Source organism: Oncorhynchus clarkii, chromosome 12, assembly GCF_045791955.1.
Source record: "Oncorhynchus clarkii lewisi isolate Uvic-CL-2024 chromosome 12, UVic_Ocla_1.0, whole genome shotgun sequence".
In the NCBI taxonomy this organism is placed as follows: Eukaryota; Metazoa; Chordata; class Actinopteri; order Salmoniformes; family Salmonidae; genus Oncorhynchus; species Oncorhynchus clarkii.
This window is the reverse complement of record NC_092158.1, coordinates 92,810,817-92,832,854: the sequence shown is the minus strand read 5'-3', so window position 1 is coordinate 92,832,854 and position 22,038 is coordinate 92,810,817. Positions and strand designations below refer to the sequence as shown.

The following is a 22,038-nucleotide window of genomic DNA, read 5'->3' as shown; positions in this document are numbered from 1 at the left end:
TACTAGCATGGGATGCTAATTTGACTAGGATTATCAACTAGCATGGGATGCTAACATGACTAGGATTATCAACTAGCATGGGATGCTAACATGACTAGGATTATCAACTAGCATGGGATGCTAACATGACTAGGATTATCATCAACTAGCATGGGATGCTAACATGACTAGGATTATCAACTAGCATGGGATGCTAACATGACTAGGATTATCAACTAGCATGGGATGCTAACATGACTAGGATTATCATCAACTAGCATGGGATGCTAACATGACTAGGATTATCATCTCCTAGCATGGGATGGTAATATGACTAGGATTATCATCTCCTAGCATGGGATGCTAATATGACTAGGATTATCGTCTCCTAGCATGGGATGCTAATATGACTAGGATTATCGTCTCCTAGCATGGGATGCTAATATGATTAAGATTATCGTCTCCTAGCATGGGATGCTAATATGACTAGGATTATCATCAACTAGCATGGCATGCTAATATGACTAGGATTATCATTAACTAGCATGGGATGTTAATATGACTAGGATTATCAACTAGCATGGGATGCTAATATGACTAGGATTATCAACTAGCAAGGGATGCTAATATGACTAGGATTATAAACTAGCATGGGATGCTAATATGACTAGGATCATCGTCTCCTAGCATGGGATGCTAATATGACTAGGATTATCAACTAGCATGGGATGCTAATATGCCTAGGATTATTAACTAGCATGGGATGCTAATATGACTAGGATTATCAACTAGCATGGGATGCTAATATGACTGGGATTATCAACTAGCATGGGATGCTAACATGACTAGGATTATCAACTAGCATGGGATGCTAATATGACTGGGATTATCAACTAGCATGGGATGCTAACATGACTAGGATTATCAACTAGCATGGGATGCTAATATGACTAGGATCATCAACTAGCATGGGATGCTAATATGACTAGGATTATCAACTAGCATGGGAAAGAGGGAGTTAGTAGTGTAGTAAAGTAGTGTGGTAAAGCAGTTTAGTAGTGTAGTAAAGTAGTGTGGTAAAGCAGTGTAGTAGTGAAGTAAAGTAGTGTGGTAAAGCAGTGTGGTAGTGTAGTAAAGTAGTGTGGTAAAGCAGTGTGGTAGTGTAGTAAAGAAGTGTGGTAAAGCAGTGTAGTAGTGAAGTAAAGTAGTGTGGTAAAGCAGTGTGGTAGTGTAGTAAAGTAGTGTGGTAAAGCAGTGTGGTAGTGTAGTAAAGTAGTGTGGTAAAGCAGTGTAGTAGTGAAGTAAAGTAGTGTGGTAAAGCAGTGTGGTAGTGTAGTAAAGTATTGTGGCTGTTAATAAATGCAGGTATTAATTACAGTAAAGCAGTGCAGTAGTGTAGTAAAGTAGTGTAGTAAAGCAGTGCAGTAGTGTAGTAAAGTAGTGTGGCTGTTAATAAATGCAGGTATTAATTACAGTAAAGCAGTGTAGTAAAGTAGTGTGGCTGTTCATAAATGCAGGTATTAATTACAGTAAAGCAGTGTAGTAGTGTAGTAGTGTAGTAAAGTAGTGTGGCTGTTCATAAATGCAGGTATTAATTACCGTCATTTTACCGTTCTCATTCTCAGAGTGGAAACTTGGTTTTGCAGAGTTCACAACCTGCTACAGTTTTGGTTCATTTCATATCTTTTTTTAGGAGATGTGTCAAGTGTTTTCATTGTCTGGTGTCTGTAGTGGCTCCGTGTGATCAATAAGTACGTCTGGTTTCTCCTGATAACGTTGTGGAGTTGGTTGAATAGAAGCACTTGGCCTGCTCTGTGTGTATGCGGTGTTGATCGTCATAGTTTCCTTATTGATCCAACACAACTAACGAAAATTACACAGGCCAATTTAACACCACTGAATTAAGCTACATGACCATCTAGACCGATAAGCATGACGGTCAAATGCATTTCTACATCAACTGTTACTGCCATCAATTAATCAATTGTACCACAACAACGAGGACTGTCTAATCAGATCGACCTATCATGTACCACAACAACGAGGACTGTCTCATCAGATCGACCTATCAACTAAAGGGATTTAAACCCTGTACCACAACAACGAGGACTGTCTCATCAGATCGGCCTATCATGTACCACAACAACGAGGACTGTCTCATCAGATCGGCCTATCAACTAAAGGGATTTAAACCCTGTACCACAACAACAAGGACTGTCTCATCAGATCGACCTATCATGTACCACAACAACGAGGACTGTCTCATCAGATCGACCTATCAACTAAAGGGATTTAAACCCTGTACCACAACAACGAGGACTGTCTCATCAGATCGACCTATCAACTAAAGGGATTTAAACCCTGTACCACAACAACGAGGACTGTCTCATTAGATTGACCTATCATGTACCACAACAACGGGGACTGTCTAATCAGATCGACCTATCATGTACCACAACAACGAGGACTGTCTAATCAGATCGACCTATCAACTAAAGGGATTTAAACCCTGTACCACAACAACGAGGACTGTCTCATCACATCGACCTATCATGTACCACAACATCGAGGACTGTCTCATCAGATCGACCTATCATGTACCACAACAACGAGGACTGTCTTATCAGATCGACCTATCATGTACCACAACAACGAGGACTGTCTCATCAGATCGATCTATCAACTAAAGGGATTTAAACCCCGTACCACAACAACGAGGACTGTCTCATCAGATCGATCTATCATGTACCACAACAACGAGGACTGTCTCACCAGATCGACCTATCATCTAAAGGGATTTAAACACCGTACCACAACAACAAAGACTGTCTCATCAGATCTATCTATTTCACCCCATTCAACTAAAGGTATTTAAACCCTGTTATTCATCTCACATGCGCCGATATTGAAAGCTCTCTCTGTTTTCCAATTATCTGTTCATTTAAAAAAGGCAATCGACCTCACAGAGGTGAAGGGTGTAGGACCTGGGGGGTGGGGTAGGACCTGGGGGATGGGGGTCAGTGGAAGGGGTAGGACCTGGGGGATGGGGGTCAGGGGAAGGGGGAGGACCTGGGGGTCAGGGGATGAGGTAGGACCTGGGGGATGGGGGTCAGGAGAAGGGGTAGGACCTGGGGGGTGGGGTAGGACCTGGGGGATGGGGGTCAGGAGAAGGGGTAGGACCTGGGGGGTGGGGTAGGACCTGGGGGATGGGGGTCAGGAGAAGGGGTAGGACCTGGGGGGTGGGGTAGGACCTGGGGGATGGGGGTCAGGGGAAGGGGTAGGACCTGGGGGATGGGGGTCAGGGGACGGGGTAGGACCTGGGGGTCAGGGGATGAGGTAGAACCTGGGGGATGGGGGTCAGGAGAAGGGGTAGGACCTGGGGGGTGGGGTAGGACCTGGGGGATGGGGGTCAGGAGAAGGGGTAGGACCTGGGGGGCGGGGTAGGACCTGGGGGATGGGGGTCAGGAGAAGGGGTAGGACCTGGGGGGTGGGGTAGGACCTGGGGGATGGGGGTCAGGGGAAGGGGTAGGACCTGGGGGATGGGGGTCAGGGGACGGGGTAGGACCTGGGGGTCAGGGGATGGGGTAGGACCTGGGGGATGGGGGTCAGGATACGGGGTAGGACCTGGGGGTCAGGGGAGGACCTGGGGGATGGGGGTCAGGGGACGGGATAGGACCTGGGGGACAGGGGACGGGGTAGGACCTGGGGGTCAGGGGAAGGACCTGAGGGATGGGGGTCAGGATACGGGGAAGGACCTGGGGGATGGGGGTAAGGGACGGGGTAGGACCTGGGGGATGGATGTCAGGATACGGGGTAGGACCTGGGGGATGGGGAAGGACCTGGGGGATGGGGGTCAGGGGAAGGACCTGGGGGATGGGGGTCAGGGGAAGGACCTGGGGGATGGGGTAGGACCTGGGGGTCAGGGGACGGGGTAGGACCTGGGAGATGGGGGACACGGGGCGGGGTAGGACCTGGGGGATGGGGGTAGGACCTGGGGGGTGGGGGTCAGGGGACGGGGTAGGACCTGGAGGATGGGGGTCAGGGGACGGGGTAGGACCTGGGGGATGTGGGTCAGGGGACGTGGTAGGACCTGAGGGATGGGGTAGGAGGTGGGGATGGGGGTCAGGGGACCTGGGGACAGGGTAGGACCTGGGGGATTGGAAGAGGGGTGGGTAGGAGCTGGAGATAGGAACGGGGGTGGCTAGGGGGTCACAGGTCTTTTGTCTCCGCATGAATACAATGAGCTACACAAACAGCCGCCCACAACAAAAGTGTGACAGTGGGTTTCATTTAGCCCTTAAAACAGCAGCGCTGACTCAGCAGGGGGGCCTGGCCGCTCGGTCGCTACATTACAACGGAACTGCATGTGCTGCTTGTACCAGACTTTACCTCCAGTATGCACACACACATTGATGCCCCCCCTACACACACACACAGGAAAAGGCCAGGCAGGCACACACACAGGTCCAGGTCTCTATAAAACCACACACAGTCCCAGTTCTCTATAAATAAACCACACACAGGTCCAGGGCTCTATAAATAAACCGCACACAGATCCAGGGCTCTATAAATAAACCGCACACAGGTCCAGGTCTCTATAAATAAACCACACACAGATCCAGGGCTCTATAAATAACCCACACACAGGTCCAGGGCTCTATAAATAAACCAAACACAGTTCCAGGGCTCTATAAATAACCCACACACAGGTCCAGGGCTCTATAAATAACCCACACACAGGTCCAGGGCTCTATAAATAACCCACACACAGTTCCAGGGCTCTATAAATAACCCACACACAGTTCCAGGGCTCTATAAATAAACCACACACAGTTCCAGGGCTCTATAAATAAACCACACACAGTTCCAGGGCTCTATAAATAAACCACACACAGGTCCAGGGCTCTATAAATAACCCACACACAGTTCCAGGGCTCTATAAATAAACCACACACAGGTCCAGGGCTCTATAAATAACCCACACACAGTTCCAGGGCTCTATAAATAAACCACACACAGATCCAGGGCTCTACAAATAAACCACACACAGGTCCAGGGCTCCATAAATAAACCACACAGGTCCAGGGCTCTATAAATAAACCACACACAGGTCCAGGGCTCTATAAATAAACCACACACAGGTCCAGGGCTCTATAAATAAACCACACAGTTCCAGGGCTCTATAAATAAACCACACAGGTCCAGGGCTCTATAAATAAACCACACACAGGTCCAGGGCTCTATAAATAAACCACACACAGGTCCAGGGCTCTATAAATAAACCACACAGTTCCAGGGCTCTATAAATAAACCACACAGGTCCAGGGCTCTATAAATAAACCACACACAGGTCCAGGGCTCCATAAATAAACCACACAGGTCCAGGGCTCTATAAATAAACCACACACAGGTCCAGGGCTCTATAAATAAACCACACACAGGTCCAGGGCTCTATAAATAAACCACACAGTTCCAGGGCTCTATAAATAAACCACACAGGTCCAGGGCTCTATAAATAAACCACACACAGGTCCAGGGCTCTATAAATAAACCACACACAGGTCCAGGGCTCTATAAATAAACCACACAGTTCCAGGGCTCTATAAATAAACCACACAGGTCCAGGGCTCTATAAATAAACCACACACAGGTCCAGGGCTCTATAATTAAACCACACAGTTCCAGGGCTCTATAAATAAACCACACACAGATCCAGGGCTCTATAAATAAACCACACACAGGTCCAGGGCTCTATAAATAAACCACACACAGTTCCAGGGCTCTATAAATAAACCACACACAGATCCAGGGCTCTATAAATAAACCACACACAGGTCCAGGGCTCTATAAATAAACCACACACAGGTCCAGGGCTCTATAAATAAACCACACACAGGTCCAGGGCTCTATAAATAAACCACACAGTTCCAGGGCTCTATAAATAAACCACACAGGTCCAGGGCTCTATAAATAAACCACACACAGGTCCAGGGCTCTATAATTAAACCACACAGTTCCAGGGCTCTATAAATAAACCACACACAGGTCCAGGACTCTATAAATAAACCACACACAGGTCCAGGGCTCTATAAATAAACCACACACAGGTCCAGGGCTCTATAAATAAACCACACAGTTCCAGGGCTCTATAAATAAACCACACAGGTCCAGGGCTCTATAAATAAACCACACACAGGTCCAGGGCTCTATAATTAAACCACACAGTTCCAGGGCTCTATAAATAAACCACACACAGGTCCAGGACTCTATAAATAACCCACACACAGTTCAAGGGCTCTATAAATAACCCAAACACAGATCCAGGGCTCTATAAATAACCCACACACAGATCCAGGGCTCTATAAATAACCCACACACAGATCCAGGGCTCACCTGTTTTGACTCTTGAGTTTGTTTCTTTGTTGGCAACAGGTTGTATTGAGAGCTCTAAAAAAAGGAAAGAAAGATGGGTCAGTTCACTAATCTGCTCCCGAGAGGCACAGAGGTCTAAGGTCGCTGCATCTCAGAGCAAGAGGTGTCACTACAGACCCTGGTTCGAATCCAGGCTGTATCACATCCGGCCGTGATTGGGAGTATCGTGGGGCGGTGCACAATTGGCTCCGGCGTCGTTCAGGTTTGACCTGGGGTCGTTCAGGTTTGACCCGGGGTCGTTCAGGTTTGACCCGGGGTCGTTCAGGTTTGACCCGGGGTCGTTCAGGTTTGACCCGGGGTCGTTCAGGTTTGACCCGGGGTCGTTCAGGTTTGACCCGGGGTCGTTCAGGTTTGACCCGGGGTCGTTCAGGTTTGACCCGGGGTCGTTCAGGTTTGACCCGGGGTCGTTCAGGTTTGACCCGGGGTCGTTCAGGTTTGACCTGGGGTAGGCCGTCATTGTAAATAAGAAGTTGTTCTTCATTTAAATAGGCGAGTAAGTTAAGGTTCAATAAAAAATAGATATAAATGAATGATTAAACTCCCCTGTCAAAACAAAGACAGTTCATTTATCCTGCTCACTAATAAACTCTCCTGTCAAAGACCAGTCAGTTCATCTATCCTGCTCACTAATAAACTCCCCTGTCAAAACAAAGACCGTTCATTTATCCTGCTCACTAATAAACTCCCCTGTCAAAACAAAGACCGTTCATTTATCCCGCTCACTAATAAACTCCCCTGTCAAAACAAAGACCGTTCATTTATCCTGCTCACTAATAAACTCCCCTGTCAAAACAAAGACCGTTCATTTATCCCGCTCACTAATAAACTCCCCTGTCAAAACAAAGACCGTTCATTTATCCCGCTCACTAATAAACTCCCCTGTCAAAACAAAGACCGTTCATTTATCCTGCTCACTAATAAACTCCCCTGTCAAAACAAAGACCGTTCATTTATCCCGCTCACTAATAAACTCCCCTGTCAAAACAAAGACCGTTCATTTATCCTGCTTACTAATAAACTCCCCTGTCAAAACAAAGACCGTTCATTTATCCCGCTCACTAATAAACTCCCCTGTCAAAACAAAGACCGTTCATTTATCCGCTCACTAATAAACTCCCCTGTCAAAACAAAGACCGTTAATTTATCCTGCTCACTATTAAACTCCCCTGTCAAAACAAAGACCGTTCATTTATCCTGCTCACTAATAAACTCCCCTGTCAAAACAAAGACAGTTAATTTATCCTGCTCACTAATAAACTCCCCTGTCAAAACAAAGACCGTTCATTTATCCTGCTCACTAATAAACTCCCCTGTCAAAACAAAGACCGTTAATTTATCCTGCTCACTAATAAACTCCCCTGTCAAAACAAAGACCGTTAATTTATCCTGCTCACTAATAAACTCCCCTGTCAAAACAAAGACCAGTCAGTTCATTTATCCCGCTCACTAATACACTCTCCTGTCAAAGACCAGTCAGTTCATTTATCCTGCTCACTAATAAACTCTCCTGTCAAAGACCAGTCAGTTCATTTATCCTGCTCACTAATAAACTCTCCTGTCAAAGACCAGTCAGTTCATCTATCCTGCTCACTAATAAACTCTCCTGTCAAAGACAAGTCAGTTCATTTATCCTGCTCACTAATAAACTCTCCTGTCAAAGACCAGTCAGTTCATTTATCCTGCTCACTAATAAACTCCCCAGTCAAAACAAAGACCAGTCAGTTCATTTATCCCGCTCACTAATAAACTCTCCTGTCAAAGACCAGTCAGTTCATTTATCCTGCTCACTAATAAACTCTCCTGTCAAAGACCAGTCAGTTCATTTATCCTGCTCACTAATACACTCTCCTGTCAAAGACCAGTCAGTTCATTTATCCTGCTCACTAATAAACTCCCCAGTCAAAACAAAGACCAGTCAGTTCATTTATCCCGCTCACTAATAAACTCTCCTGTCAAAGACCAGTCAGTTCATTTATCCCGCTCACTAATAAACTCTCCTGTCAAAGACCAGTCAGTTCATTTATCCCGCTCACTAATAAACTCTCCTGTCAAAACAAAGACCAGTCAGTTCATTTATCCCGCTCACTAATAAACTCTCCTGTCAAAGACCAGTCAGTTCATTTATCCTGCTCACTAATAAACTCCCCAGTCAAAACAAAGACCAGTCAGTTCATTTATCCTGCTCACTAATAAACTCTCCTGTCAAAGACCAGTCAGTTCATTTATCCCGCTCACTAATAAACTCTCCTGTCAAAGACCAGTCAGTTCATTTATCCTGCTCACTAATAAACTCCCCAGTCAAAACAAAGACCAGTCAGTTCATTTATCCTGCTCACTAATAAACTCCCCAGTCAAAACAAAGACCAGTCAGTTCATTTATCCTGCTCACTAATACACTCTCCTGTCAAAGACCAGTCAGTTCATTTATCCTGCTCACTAATACACTCTCCTGTCAAAACAAAGACCAGTCAGTTAATTTATCCTGCTCACTAATAAACTCCCCAGTCAAAACAAAGACCAGTCAGTTCATTTATCCTGCTCACTAATAAACTCTCCTGTCAAAGACCAGTCAGTTCATTTATCCTGCTCACTAATAAACTCCCCAGTCAAAACAAAGACCAGTCAGTTCATTTATCCTGCTCACTAATAAACTCCCCAGTCAAAACAAAGACCAGTCAGTTCATTTATCCTGCTCACTAATACACTCTCCTGTCAAAGACCAGTCAGTTCATTTATCCTGCTCACTAATACACTCTCCTGTCAAAACAAAGACCAGTCAGTTCATTTATCCTGCTCACTAATAAACTCCCCAGTCAAAACAAAGACCAGTCAGTTCATTTATCCTGCTCACTAAAAAACTCTCCTGTCAAAGACCAGTCAGTTCATTTATCCTGCTCACTAATAAACTCTCCTGTCAAAGACCAGTCAGTTCATTTATCCTGCTCACTAATACACTCCCCAGTCAAAACAAAGACCAGTCAGTTCATTTATCCTGCTCACTAATAAACTCTCCTGTCAAAGACCAGTCAGTTCATTTATCCTGCTCACTAATAAACTCTCCTGTCAAAGACCAGTCAGTTCATTTATCCTGCTCACTAATAAACTCTCCTGTCAAAGACCAGTCAGTTAATTTATCCTGCTCACTAATACACTCCCCAGTCAAAACAAAGACCAGTCAGTTCATTTATCCTGCTCACTAATAAACTCCCCAGTCAAAACAAAGACCAGTCAGTTCATTTATCCTGCTCACTAATACACTCTCCTGTCAAAGACCAGTCAGTTCATTTATCCTGCTCACTAATACTCTCCTGTCAAAACAAAGACCAGTCAGTTCATTTATCCTGCTCACTAATAAACTCCCCAGTCAAAACAAAGACCAGTCAGTTAATTTATCCTGCTCACTAATAAACTCTCCTGTCAAAGACCAGTCAATTCATTTATCCTGCTCACTAATACACTCCCCAGTCAAAACAAAGACCAGTCAGTTCATTTATCCTGCTCACTAATAAACTCTCCTGTCAAAGACCAGTCAGTTCATTTATCCTGCTCATAAATAAACTCTCCTGTCAAAGACCAGTCAGTTCATTTATCCTGCTCACTAATAAACTCTCCTGTCAAAGACCAGTCAGTTCATTTATCCTGCTCACTAATACACTCCCCAGTCAAAACAAAGACCAGTCAGTTATACATTTTAAAAGATAGTTTGTTTTGTTGAGTCTTGGCATAATTCAGTTACTATGGAATTGACCACTAGGCATTAAGAGTTTGAAATAAGTTTATTATTTCAGAAATGTAAATACTGTGGACCTGTCTACCAGGGTTAGGGTCAACTCCATTTATCTAGCTAGGGACCCGTCTACCAGGGTTAGGGTCAACTCCATTTATCTAGCTAGGGACCCGTCTACCAGGGTTTGGGTCAACTCCATTTATCTAGCTAGGGACCCGTCTACCAGGGTTTGGGTCAACTCCATTTATCTAGCTAGGGACCCGTCTACCAGGGTTAGGGTCAACTCCATTTATATAGCTAGGGACCCGTCTACCAGGGTTTGGGTCAACTCCATTTATCTAGCTAGGGACCCGTCTACCAGGGTTAGGGTCAACTCCATTTATATAGCTAGGGACCCGTCTACCAGGGTTAGGGTCAACTCCATTTATCTAGCTAGGGACCCGTCTACCAGGGTTAGGGTCAATTCCATTTATCTAGCTAGGGACCCGTCTACCAGGGTTAGGGTCAACTCCATTTATCTAGCTAGGGACCCGTCTACCAGGGTTTGGGTCAACTCCATTTATCTAGCTAGGGACCCGTCTACCAGGGTTAGGGTCAACTCCATTTATATAGCTAGGGACCCGTCTACCAGGGTTAGGGTCAACTCCATTTATCTAGCTAGGGACCCGTCTACCAGGGTTAGGGTCAACTCCATTTATCTAGCTAGGGACCCGTCTACCAGGGTTTGGGTCAACTCTATTTATCTAGCTAGGGACCCGTCTACCAGGGTTAGGGTCAACTCCATTTATATAGCTAGGGACCCATCTACCAGGGTTAGGGTCAACTCCATTTATCTAGCTAGGGACCCATCTACCAGGGTTTGGGTCAACTCCATTTATCTAGCTAGGGACCCGTCTACCAGGGTTTGGGTCAACTCCATTTATATAGCTAGGGACCCGTCTACCAGGGTTTGGGTCAACTCCATTTATCTAGCTAGGGACCCATCAACCAGGGTTTGGGTCAACTCCATTCATCTAGCTAGGGACCCATCTACCAGGGTTAGGGTCAACTCCATTTATCTAGCTAGGGACCCATCTACCAGGGTTTGGGTCAACTCCATTTATCTAGCTAGGGACCCGTCTACCAGGGTTTGGGTCAACTCCATTTATATAGCTAGGGACCCGTCTACCAGGGTTTGGGTCAACTCCATTTATCTAGCTAGGGACCCATCAACCAGGGTTTGGGTCAACTCCATTCATCTAGCTAGGGACCCGTCTACCAGGGTTAGGGTCAACTCCATTTATATAGCTAGGGACCCGTCTACCAGGGTTAGGGTCAACTCCATTTATATAGCTAGGGACCCGTCTACCAGAGTTTGGGTCAATTCCGGGTTCATTCAATTTCATTCAGGAAATACACCAAAAAGGTTTTTCCATTCGGAATGTTTTTTATTTATTTTTTAAAGGAATTTTGTTAACTTTCTGAGATAGATTGGAATTGACAGCGTTGGACCAGTCAGTAACCGAAAGGTCGCTAGGTCAGATCCCCGAGCTGACCAGATAAAAAAAAATATATATAAATCTATCGATGGGCCCTTGAGCAAGGCACTTAAACCCTAATTGCTCATGTAAGTGGCTCTGCATAAGAGCATCTACTAAAACGACTAAAATGTCCAACAAAATGAAAAAAAAAAAAAATGTAAATGTAGAAATGTAACTTGCCACACACACCAACCAACACATGGGATTGGACAGTCAAACTGTCCATTAAAATAGCAGCCAACCGGTGTCACTGGTGATATCCTGCGCCGCGTCGTGATTCGTTTACGTTCACAAAGAAACAAAAAGTAGTACGTTACCTTTACTGTGACGGCAGCCTTCAAAATATAGATATGAGCCTTCGACAAGTGCTCCTCTAACCAACCACCAACCAGCATTTCACTCACGCTTGTGAATAAAAAAAATAGTAAAGTATGATCACATGTATAGTAAAGTATGATCACATGTATAGTAAAGTATGATCACATGTATAGTAAAGTATGATCACATGTATAGTAAAGTATGATCACATGTATAGTAACGTATGATCACATTTATAGTAACGTATGATCACGTGTATAGTAAAGTATGATCACATGTATAGTAACGTAAACACTGCAAGTAGCAGTTTCCAACATATTTTTAGCCGTTTTGTTTCATAGCTAGTAAATTAACAGCACAAAGTCAAAGAACGACAAATCCTAAATAAGCCGATTCCACCTCACGCTGCAACACTTCCTGTCAAGAGCAGAGTGAAAGATTCATGTTTTTTTTAGAAGCGCTGCCCACGGGCATACAAGTTGGTCTAATTGACTTGAAAAGAAAGTATACTGAAATGAATGAGACTTTGTCCTCGTGTTTCTTGGTCTAGTTATATTGTTTAGTTTACAAGCTAGGTTGTTTCAACTGTTGAGAGAAGACAACACTTCCTTCCACTAGTCAGACTCCATCTCAAAGAGGTGTAACCATGGTAGCATACCGCCCTTAAAGGGGCAGGCAATTTGTTGTCTCATCAGTGATATGTTTTGCTTAATAGACAAAAACAAATGTAATTAAACAATATACCGCATTAGCTCTTACTCGTAAAACATTTGTTTTTAGAAACATTACAAAGCATCTGTTTTTTTGTGTGTTTTACTGGTATAATTTTAGGGACCCAAAAATAAAATAAAACATTTAAATAATGATATAGTTGCCATAGTGGCTGTTGGACCCAAAAGTACATTTTATACCCTGGCTGAGATGTATTTATATTTGAGGATTTACCAGAAGTGACCAAAACAGGGTTTGCCATGCCTACTACATGTCACATAGTACATGATGTACTATGGGCCTGGGCAGAGCCAATGAGCATGTTGACACATGATGTACTATGGGCCTGGGCAGAGCCAATGAGCATGTTGACCACATGATGTACTATGGGCCTGGGCAGAGCCAATGAGCATGTTGACCACATGATGTACTATGGGCCTGGGCAGAGCCAATGAGCATGTTGACCACATAGAGAGATGTTAAAAGGAGCTTCGTGCAATATTTGTTGTGGCAGCAAATCTCTTGGTGTCAAATTAACTGGGGCTGAGAGTTTTAGTACGGCGCACTAACGGATTGTGCCACAGACAGTTAGAGTGCAGCTCAGGCCCAGTCAATTTGACAAGAGATTTCCTGCCCCCCCCCACAAAGAAAATCATAACAGAAATGTGGGAAAACAGTCTACCGGGACCCCCCACCTCCCACTAGTACAGCAGGCGTGAGGCTGGAGCGACACCGCGCGCAAACTAGCCGGCGACACCGCGCGCAAACTAGCCGGCGACTCCGCGCGCAAACTAGCCGGCAACTCCGCGCGCAAGCTAGCCGGCGACTCCGCGCGCAAACTAGCCGGCGACACCGCGCGCAAACTAGCCGGCGACACCGCGCGCAAACTAGCCGGCGACTCCGCGCGCAAACTAGCCGGCGACACCGCGCGCAAGCTAGCCGGCGACACCGCGCGCAAACTAGCCGGCGACTCCGCTCGCAAGCTAGCCAGCGACACCGCGCGCAAGCTAGCCAGCGACACCGCGCGCAAGCTAGCCAGCGACAACGTGTGCGAGCTTGCTTGTTAGCTAGCACTCGATGTCGCCCCCACCTCCCGCCTGCCGTGTACCCTGTCGGGCCATGGGCACTGTCTACCGGCACACAATGTCGCCCCCACCTCCCGCCTGCTGTGTACCCTGTCGGGCCATGGGCACTGTCTACCGGTCATCCCTGCATACCCGCTAGCAACACTGTGTGCTAGCTTCTAGTTAGCACACGGTGTCACCCCCAGCCTCCTGTGTACCTGAGAAAACCGTGCCCGACAGCTAGCTTGCTAGTCAGCTAAGACACAATGCTGCTCCTGGCTAAGCTAGCACACGCCTGCTGTCAACATCGTTAACAGAACTGTGGGAAAACAGAGCCCGACAGGCAGGGGCGAAGATCACTATCGGCGTGTACTAGCAATATGTAACAGGATAGCTTCTGTCCCTCTCCTCGCCCTCGCACCTGGGCTCGAACCAGGGACCATCTGCACACATCGACAACAGCCACCCTCGAAGCATCGTTACCCATCGCTCCCCAAAAGCCACTTCAAGGTCTCAGAGCGAGTGACGTCACCGCTAACTAGCTAGCCATTCAACATTGGTTACATTTTTTCTAGCTACAGTTATTGCTCCCGCCTCTTCTGTGGGGTTTTACGGCAGTTGGCATCCAATGTTATGGCGCATTACCGCCATCTAATGTACTGGAGCGCACCCCGGTCTCCCGCCTATGTACTGAAGTAATAGCTTTAAAAAAAAAATTGACCAATAGAAGTATAAAGGGGAGTTCCTGCAGATACAGGAACGCCCCGAATTGCTGGCTGCAGTTGCACCCTTATTGAGTCAGCTAGCCAAACGTTAAGAGTTTAAGCCTAACTAGTCTGAAAGGAAAATAGAGGGTTAAAGTTTGTTGTTGATCTGCCATTAGCTGGCTTGCTAGCAGCTTAACATGGGCCACAGACTGTACCGACTAGCTCTGCAAAAGGTGTTTCATTCACACGGTGCAACAGCTAACTAGCAAACATATCCCATGTTTAAAATGTATATATTAACTTACTACTTTAGGAAGCACTTGTTTGCTTTGATAAAAGTGCAGCAAAAACCGATAACTAGCTAAATGCAATGTAACTAGCTAGCTAGGCTACTCCTGTGCATAAAACCCCTTGTTGTTAGCTAGCTAGCGAACAGGCTAGCTAAAAATACTGTCTGGAACACAGCGACAATAGCTTACTGGCTATCAAAACAACCCAAGGACAAATAAGAGATGTTGCACACTAAAAGTAAAGTTATTTGTTAATAAACCTGTGCCATGGTTTACAGTGAGGACATTCATGATTTATTTTTATTTTACAGATTCTGCAGCCGCGTATCCTAGCGACGACTTGGGTTGGATTTATGCTAACTAGCAGTTAGCATAAACTAACAAAACACTAACTAGCTATGGTAAAAACTAAATCACAATCGATCAAACAGTTAAAGGATAAATCTTAACATCTTTGTGTTGGCAGTATTGATGAAACTAAGTTACCGAAGAAAAATCGCCTTATATTTGACGCCCTTTAAATTCTGCACCACCGTCTGACTGCAGCGTAGCCAACATTTAGTTAGCTAACGTTAGCTAACAAAAAGTTTCAGACCGGGTCATCCACATACCGGTAATATTAACTAATCAAATCGTACAGTGCATTTCAATCTAACCTTTCGATACTTTTTTAAAATCAAGTCATTTCGTCATTTTCTTCCATGAAAAAACACACTACCGCGTAACTACCGACTATGTAGCTAACACGTTAATACAAGCGGGCTCAATGGCTAACATGCTAACACGTTATTACAAGCGGGCTCAATGGCTAGCATGCTAACATGCTAACCAACAGCGGGCAAACTGAACTACGACAAGCTTTCCCTGGTTGCCCGGTGAGCTGCGTAACACATCGATACTGGCTAGGGAAAAAAAAGCACGATTACACAACCTGGAAAACGTCTTTTTAAAAAAAAGAGCCTTACCTCATAACATGTAAAGTGTAACAGAGTGGAAATGGAAGCCGGCTGTAAAAAAAAGGCTAAAGAAATTCAATGCATTTTTGTCGCTTTTACAAGGAGAGCCATTTGTCCTGTACGATCAGCCATTTTCTTCACTCGCAAACCTTTTTTTTATGTTGCTGCTGCTTTTCCCCTCTTCTCGCTGTGTGTATTCGGGGGGCTGCAGGAAATGAGTTGCACCACTTCCTCTCGAAGGCACACAGACACACACAGACCCAAAATGGTCGCTCTGGAGTAGAGCACTGCAGAGTGCCAAAAGTCTAGCTTCTCTGGAGTGAAAGTAGGCAAGCTACAGTTTTACTGGTAGCAAGTGTTGCGTGAAGAAATACACTACTTCAAATTCTAAAGAGTTTGTTTTAGAGTTCTAAGTTGATTAACAGTACCATTCACACAACTGTAGGTGCAAGGTTACCAAAGTCCAAGAGCTGATAAGAGAGGGAGTTCTTATCAGCAAGTTATTGACAACAAAACAATAGCGCAAATCAAATCACATTTGGTTTGTCACATGCGCCGAATGCAACAGTGAGATGCTTCCTTTACAAGCCCTTAACCAACAATGCTGTTAAGGAAAAATTAAAAAAGACAAGGCGATCTTTAACTTATTCAATTTCCTATTTTTTATAAACCCTCCACTCTAGATCACCTCCAGGCTGCTCTCAGTGTTATTGGGAAATACTCAGTGGTGTAAAGTACTTAAGTTAAAAATAAATACATTTTTTTGGGGGGGGGGTATCTTTACTTTGGTATTTATATGTTTGACTACTTTTACTTTACTACATTCCTAAAGAAAATAATGCACTTTTTACTCTCTATACGTTTTACCTGACACCCACAACAGTACTCGTTACATTTTGAATGCTTAGACAGGACAGGAAAATGGTGTAATTCACGCACTTATCAAGACAACATATGGTCCTCCCTTCTGCCTCTCATCTGGGGGACTCAACTAAACACAAATGCATATTTTTGTCAAATATGTCTGTGTGTTGAAGTGTGCACCTGGCATTTTTTTTAAACAACAAAATGGTTCCGTCTGCTTAATTAAAATAAGGAATTTGAAATGATTTATACTTTTGATACTTAAGTATATTTAGAACCAAATACTTTGACTTTTACTTGAGAAACTTTCTATTAAAAGGTATCTATACTTTTACCACCACTGGAAAATAGCCTAAAACTAGTGTGAAGTTTAGTTATCAGGGGGGTGTCGGACAGAGATGGTGACAGACTGTCTATACAAGATAATACTCAGATCATAGATGAAGGTGGGGAAAGAGAGATGACGTCCTGGTGAAGCTCCTATCAACGACAGCAACACTCCCCCGGTCAGAAGATACTATCGTTGATAGGCGCTAACGGTAGTTAGCATCGGGGCTCTTAGCAACACTGCCCCGATCAGAAGATACTATTGTTAACAGGTGCTAAAGGTAGCTAGCATCGGGGCTCTTAGTATCTTCTGATCGGGGCCCGTGTTGCTAAGAGCCCCGATGCTAGCTACCTTTAGCACCTGTTAACAATAGTATCTTCTGATCGGGGCCCGTGTTGCTATCGTTGATAGGCGCTAAAGGTAGCTAGCATCGGGGCTCTTAGCAACACGGGCCCCGATCAGAAGATACTATCGTTGATAGGCGCTAAAGGTAGCTAGCGTCTATAAATGAAATAACTCAGACCCTTGTGTGTGTGTGTGACAGAACACAATGAGGTGACCATTGACCTGCCTGCAACAAAAAACAAGCCTTATCTCTTCAACTCTGTGAGTATATGTCACAGATAGACAGAGGGAGACGGGTAGAGAGAGGGAGACGGGTAGAGAGAGGGAGACGGGTAGAGAGAGGGAGACGGGTAGAGAGAGCGACAGACGGTCTTTAGACTGTGACTCCTACAACTATAAACCAGTCTTTAGACTGTCAACACTACAACTATAAACTAGTCTTTAGACTGTGACTCCTACAACTATAAACTAGTCTTTAGACTGTCAACACTACAACTATAAACTAGTCTTTAGACTGTCAACACTACAACTATAAACGAGTCTTTAGACTGTGATTCCTACAACTATAAACTAGTCTTTAGACTGTCAACACTACAACTATAAACTAGTCTTTAGACTGTCAACACTACAACTATAAACTGGTCTTTAGACTGTCAACACTACAACTATAAACTAGTCTTTAGACTGTCAACACTACAACTATAAACTAGTCTATAGACTGTGACTCCTACAACTATAAACTAGTCTTTAGACTGTCAACACTACAACTATAAACTAGTCTTTAGACTGTCAACACTACAACTATAAACAAGTCTTTAGACTGTCAACACTACAACTATAAACTAGTCTTTAGACTGTGACTCCTACATCTATAAACTGGTCTTTAGACTGTCAACACTACAACTATAAACTAGTCTTTAGACTGTCAACACTACAACTATAAACTAGTCTTTAGACTGTCAACACTACAACTATAAACGAGTCTTTAGACTGTCAACACTACAACTATAAACTGGTCTTTAGACTGTCAACACTACAACTATAAACTAGTCTTTAGACTGTTACTCCTACATCTATAAACTAGTCTTTAGACTGTCAACACTACAACTATAAACTAGTCTTTAGACTGTCAACACTACAACTATAAACTAGTCTTTAGACTGTGACTCCTACAACTATAAACTAGTCTTTAGACTGTCAACACTACAACTATAAACTGGTCTTTAGACTGTCAACACTACAACTATAAACTAGTCTTTAGACTGTCAACACTACAACTATAAACTAGTCTTTAGACTGTGAACACTACAACTATAAACTAGTCTTTAGACTGTCAACACTACAACTATAAACTAGTCTTTAGACTGTGAACACTACAACTATAAACTAGTCTTTAGACTGTCAACACTACAACTATAAACTGGTCTATAGACTGTGACTCCTACAACTATAAACGGGTCTTTAGACTGTCAACACTACAACTATAAACTAGTCTTTAGACTGTGAACACTACAACTATAAACTAGTCTTTAGACTGTCAACACTACAACTATAAACTGGTCTATAGACTGTGACTCCTACAACTATAAACGGGTCTTTAGACTGTCAACACTACAACTATAAACCGGTCGGACCGACGGAAAAAAGGATCAGTCATGAACGATAATCTGAAAATACACTATCCAAAAATAGCATCACAACATCACCTGCTATTTCGGATAAGGTTTCATCTCCTTGCGTCTGTCCCTGTTCCTCCAGGATTCTGCGATCGTAAATGGTTTTTTTTCTTCCCCCAAATCAACAATTCCTCGCATATTACGCAAGAGCTTACACATCTAATCAATTACTGTATAAAATAGGCAAATCGTCGTAATTGTGTCGCATAAAACTGACCCATCACCGCACGAAAAAAAAAGAGGGCTCGCAATTTCAACCAATCACTGCACAATTTACCGCATAATATGGTTGAATCAAGTCAAGAAACTTTTTCCCTCGTCAGCGCATTTGTGATAAATTGAACAAAATCATTGCATACTGCCATGCAAAATAGCAGAATTTACGCAGCAAAATCAAGCATTTTTTTTTGTCCGCAAATATCACACACAAAAAAAACCCTCCACGAAAATCCTCGCAGGACTGGTCTTTCCTATAGCTGAAGATCTGATGAGTTAGGTTCGGCGTAGAGAAGTAGAGTATTGTGTTGATTGAATATTACCAGGAGAGAAAAACTCCACTAGAATATAGATGTGTTTTAATGAGATCAAATCACATTTTATAGACCAACAGTAAAATGCTTTACTTACGGGGTATTTTTTTCCAACAATACAGATAAAACAATATATATAAATAGTAATAATAACAAGTTTCAATAACATGGTTCTATACAGAGAGTACCAGTACTGAGTCCATGTACCCCTACATTAGTAATGAATAGAATACATAACATGGTTCTATACAGAGAGTACCAGTACTGAGTCCATGTACCCCTACATTAGTAATGAATAGAATAAATAACATGGTTCTATACAGAGAGTACCAGTACTGAGTCCATGTACCCCTACATTAGTAATGAATAGAATACATAACATGGTTCTATACAGAGAGTACCAGTACTGAGTCCATGTACCCCTACATTAGTAATGAATAGAATACATAACATGGTTCTATACAGAGAGTACCAGTACTGAGTCCATGTACCCCTACATTAGTAATGAATAGAATAAATAACATGGTTCTATACAGAGAGTACCAGTACTGAGTCCATGTACCCCTACATTAGTAATGAATAGAATACATAACATGGTTCTATACAGAGAGTACCAGTACTGAGTCCATGTACCCCTACATTAGTAATGAATAGAATAAATAACATGGTTATATTGTGTGTGTGTGTGTGTGTCATTGTGTGTGTGTTGGGGTGTCATTGTAAGTGTGTGTGTGTTTGTGTGTGTGTGTGTGTTGGGGTGTCATTGTAAGTATGTGTGTGTGTGTGTGTGTGTGTTGGGGTGTCATTGTAAGTATGTGTGTGTGTGTGTGTGTGTGTTGGGGTGTCATTGTAAGTATGTGTGTGTCCCTTCTGTTGTCGTTGGTGGCCCCATTCCTTTTCCTCAGGTGGGAACCGTTCTGTCGTCGTCGGTTGGTGGGTCCATATTTTTCATCCGATTAAAATGGGCATTACGTGGGCGAATCATTGAAGCTCATGTTTGTCAGTTTGGTCAATGGTCAACTAATTTAAACATTTACCTAACTAGTTTAGCTGTATCACATCCGACCGTGAATGGGAGTCCCATAGGGCGGTGCACAATTAGCCCAGCGTCGTCCGGGTTTAGCCGGTGTAGTCCGTCATTGTTAATAAGAATTTGTTCTTAACTCACTTGCCAAGTTAAATAGCGGAATAAAAATAAATAAAGCTACAGACATGTGTTAGCCTCGTTCCTCCATCTCCCTCTTTTACCAGAAGCCTAAAAACCTCATCTTGGCATCGAACCTTCCTTGCAGATCCTGCGCTTGACTAGTATGATAGGCGACTTCAATTAAAAGTTCCTAAAAACCGTCGTGAAACTAGTCGGGGCATGGCTGATCCGACAGAACAACACGTTAAGAAGGTCAAAGGTCTTCACTCGCCAAGCTTTTCACTTGGGACACGTCTGGAGGAGGGGTCAGGGTTCAACTCCGCCCCCTTCGCACCCCATCATTAGTAAAGTATGTTTTTCCAGTCCCTAATCTAAAATGAGTGTGATTTATACTTTATTAAAATGTTTTGAGTTGACCAGTGTAATTTCTCACCAAAAAGACGAGTACACTGGTAGACATTCTACCCGAGTAACAGAATAAGGACACAAGGCTGTTTAAGGAAACTATACATTAGTGACTAGATTTAGTAAAACATTAACAGATGTGGAAGTAACAATGAGCAAACTGACCCTTAATATACATTACTGACCCCTAATATACACTACAGACCCTTAATATAAATTACAGACCCTTAATATAAATTACTGACCCTTAATATACACTACTGACCCTTAATATAAACTACAGACCCTTAATATAAATTACTGACCCTTAATATAAATTACAGACCCTTAATATAAATTACAGACCCTTAATATAAACCTTAATATAAATTACAGACCCTTAATATAAACTACAGACCCTTAATATAAATTACAGACCCTTAATATAAATTACTGACCCTTAATATACACTACTGACCCTTAATATAAACTACAGACCCTTAATATAAATTACTGACCCTTAATATAAATTACAGACCCTTAATATAAACCTTAATATAAATGACAGACCCTTAATATAAACTACAGACCCTTAATATAAATTAAAGACCCTTAATATAAATTACAGACCCTTAATATAAACCTTAATATAAATTAGACCCTTAATATAAATTACAGACCCTTAATATAAATTAAAGACCCTTAATATAAACCTTAATATAAATTAGACCCTTAATATAAACCTTAATATAAATTACAGACCCTTAATATAAATTACAGACCCTTAATATAAATTACAGACCCTTAATATAAACTAAAGACCCTTAATATAAATTACAGACCCTTAATATAAATTAAAGACCCTTAATATAAATTACAGACCCTTAATATAAACCTTAATATAAATTAGACCCTTAATATAAATTACAGACCCTTAATATAAATTACAGACCCTTAATATAAACCTTAATATAAATTACAGACCCTTAATATAAACCTTAATATAAATTACAGACCCTTAATATAAATTACAGACCCTTAATATAAATTACAGACCCTT

General features: G+C 43.1%; 2 protein-coding genes across 2 annotated transcripts in view; both read right to left on the bottom strand.

The window, feature by feature from the left end:
* The window catches only part of LOC139421669 (trinucleotide repeat-containing gene 6A protein-like), a 105,419-nt gene extending 89,529 nt beyond the window's left edge, over window positions 1-15,890 (bottom strand). Inside the window, exons 1-2 of the mRNA XM_071172762.1 lie at window positions 15,714-15,890; window positions 6,373-6,426 (exon numbers count right to left, since the gene is read on the bottom strand). The gene's annotated coding sequence lies outside the window, so the exon portion shown is untranslated. The remainder of the gene's footprint in view (window positions 1-6,372; window positions 6,427-15,713) is intronic.
* Window positions 3,585-4,211, bottom strand: LOC139422607 (uncharacterized). The gene has a single exon (XM_071173752.1). It carries the CDS (start codon window positions 4,209-4,211, stop codon window positions 3,585-3,587), a length of 627 nt encoding a protein of 208 aa, XP_071029853.1.
* Window positions 15,891-22,038: the final 6,148 nt, after the last annotated feature.

What these genes read in the sequence shown, in the direction of transcription:
- LOC139422607 (XM_071173752.1), bottom strand. Translation starts at nt 4,211, where the DNA reads ATGCGGAGACAAAAGACCTGTGACCCCCTAGCCACCCCCGTTCCTATC.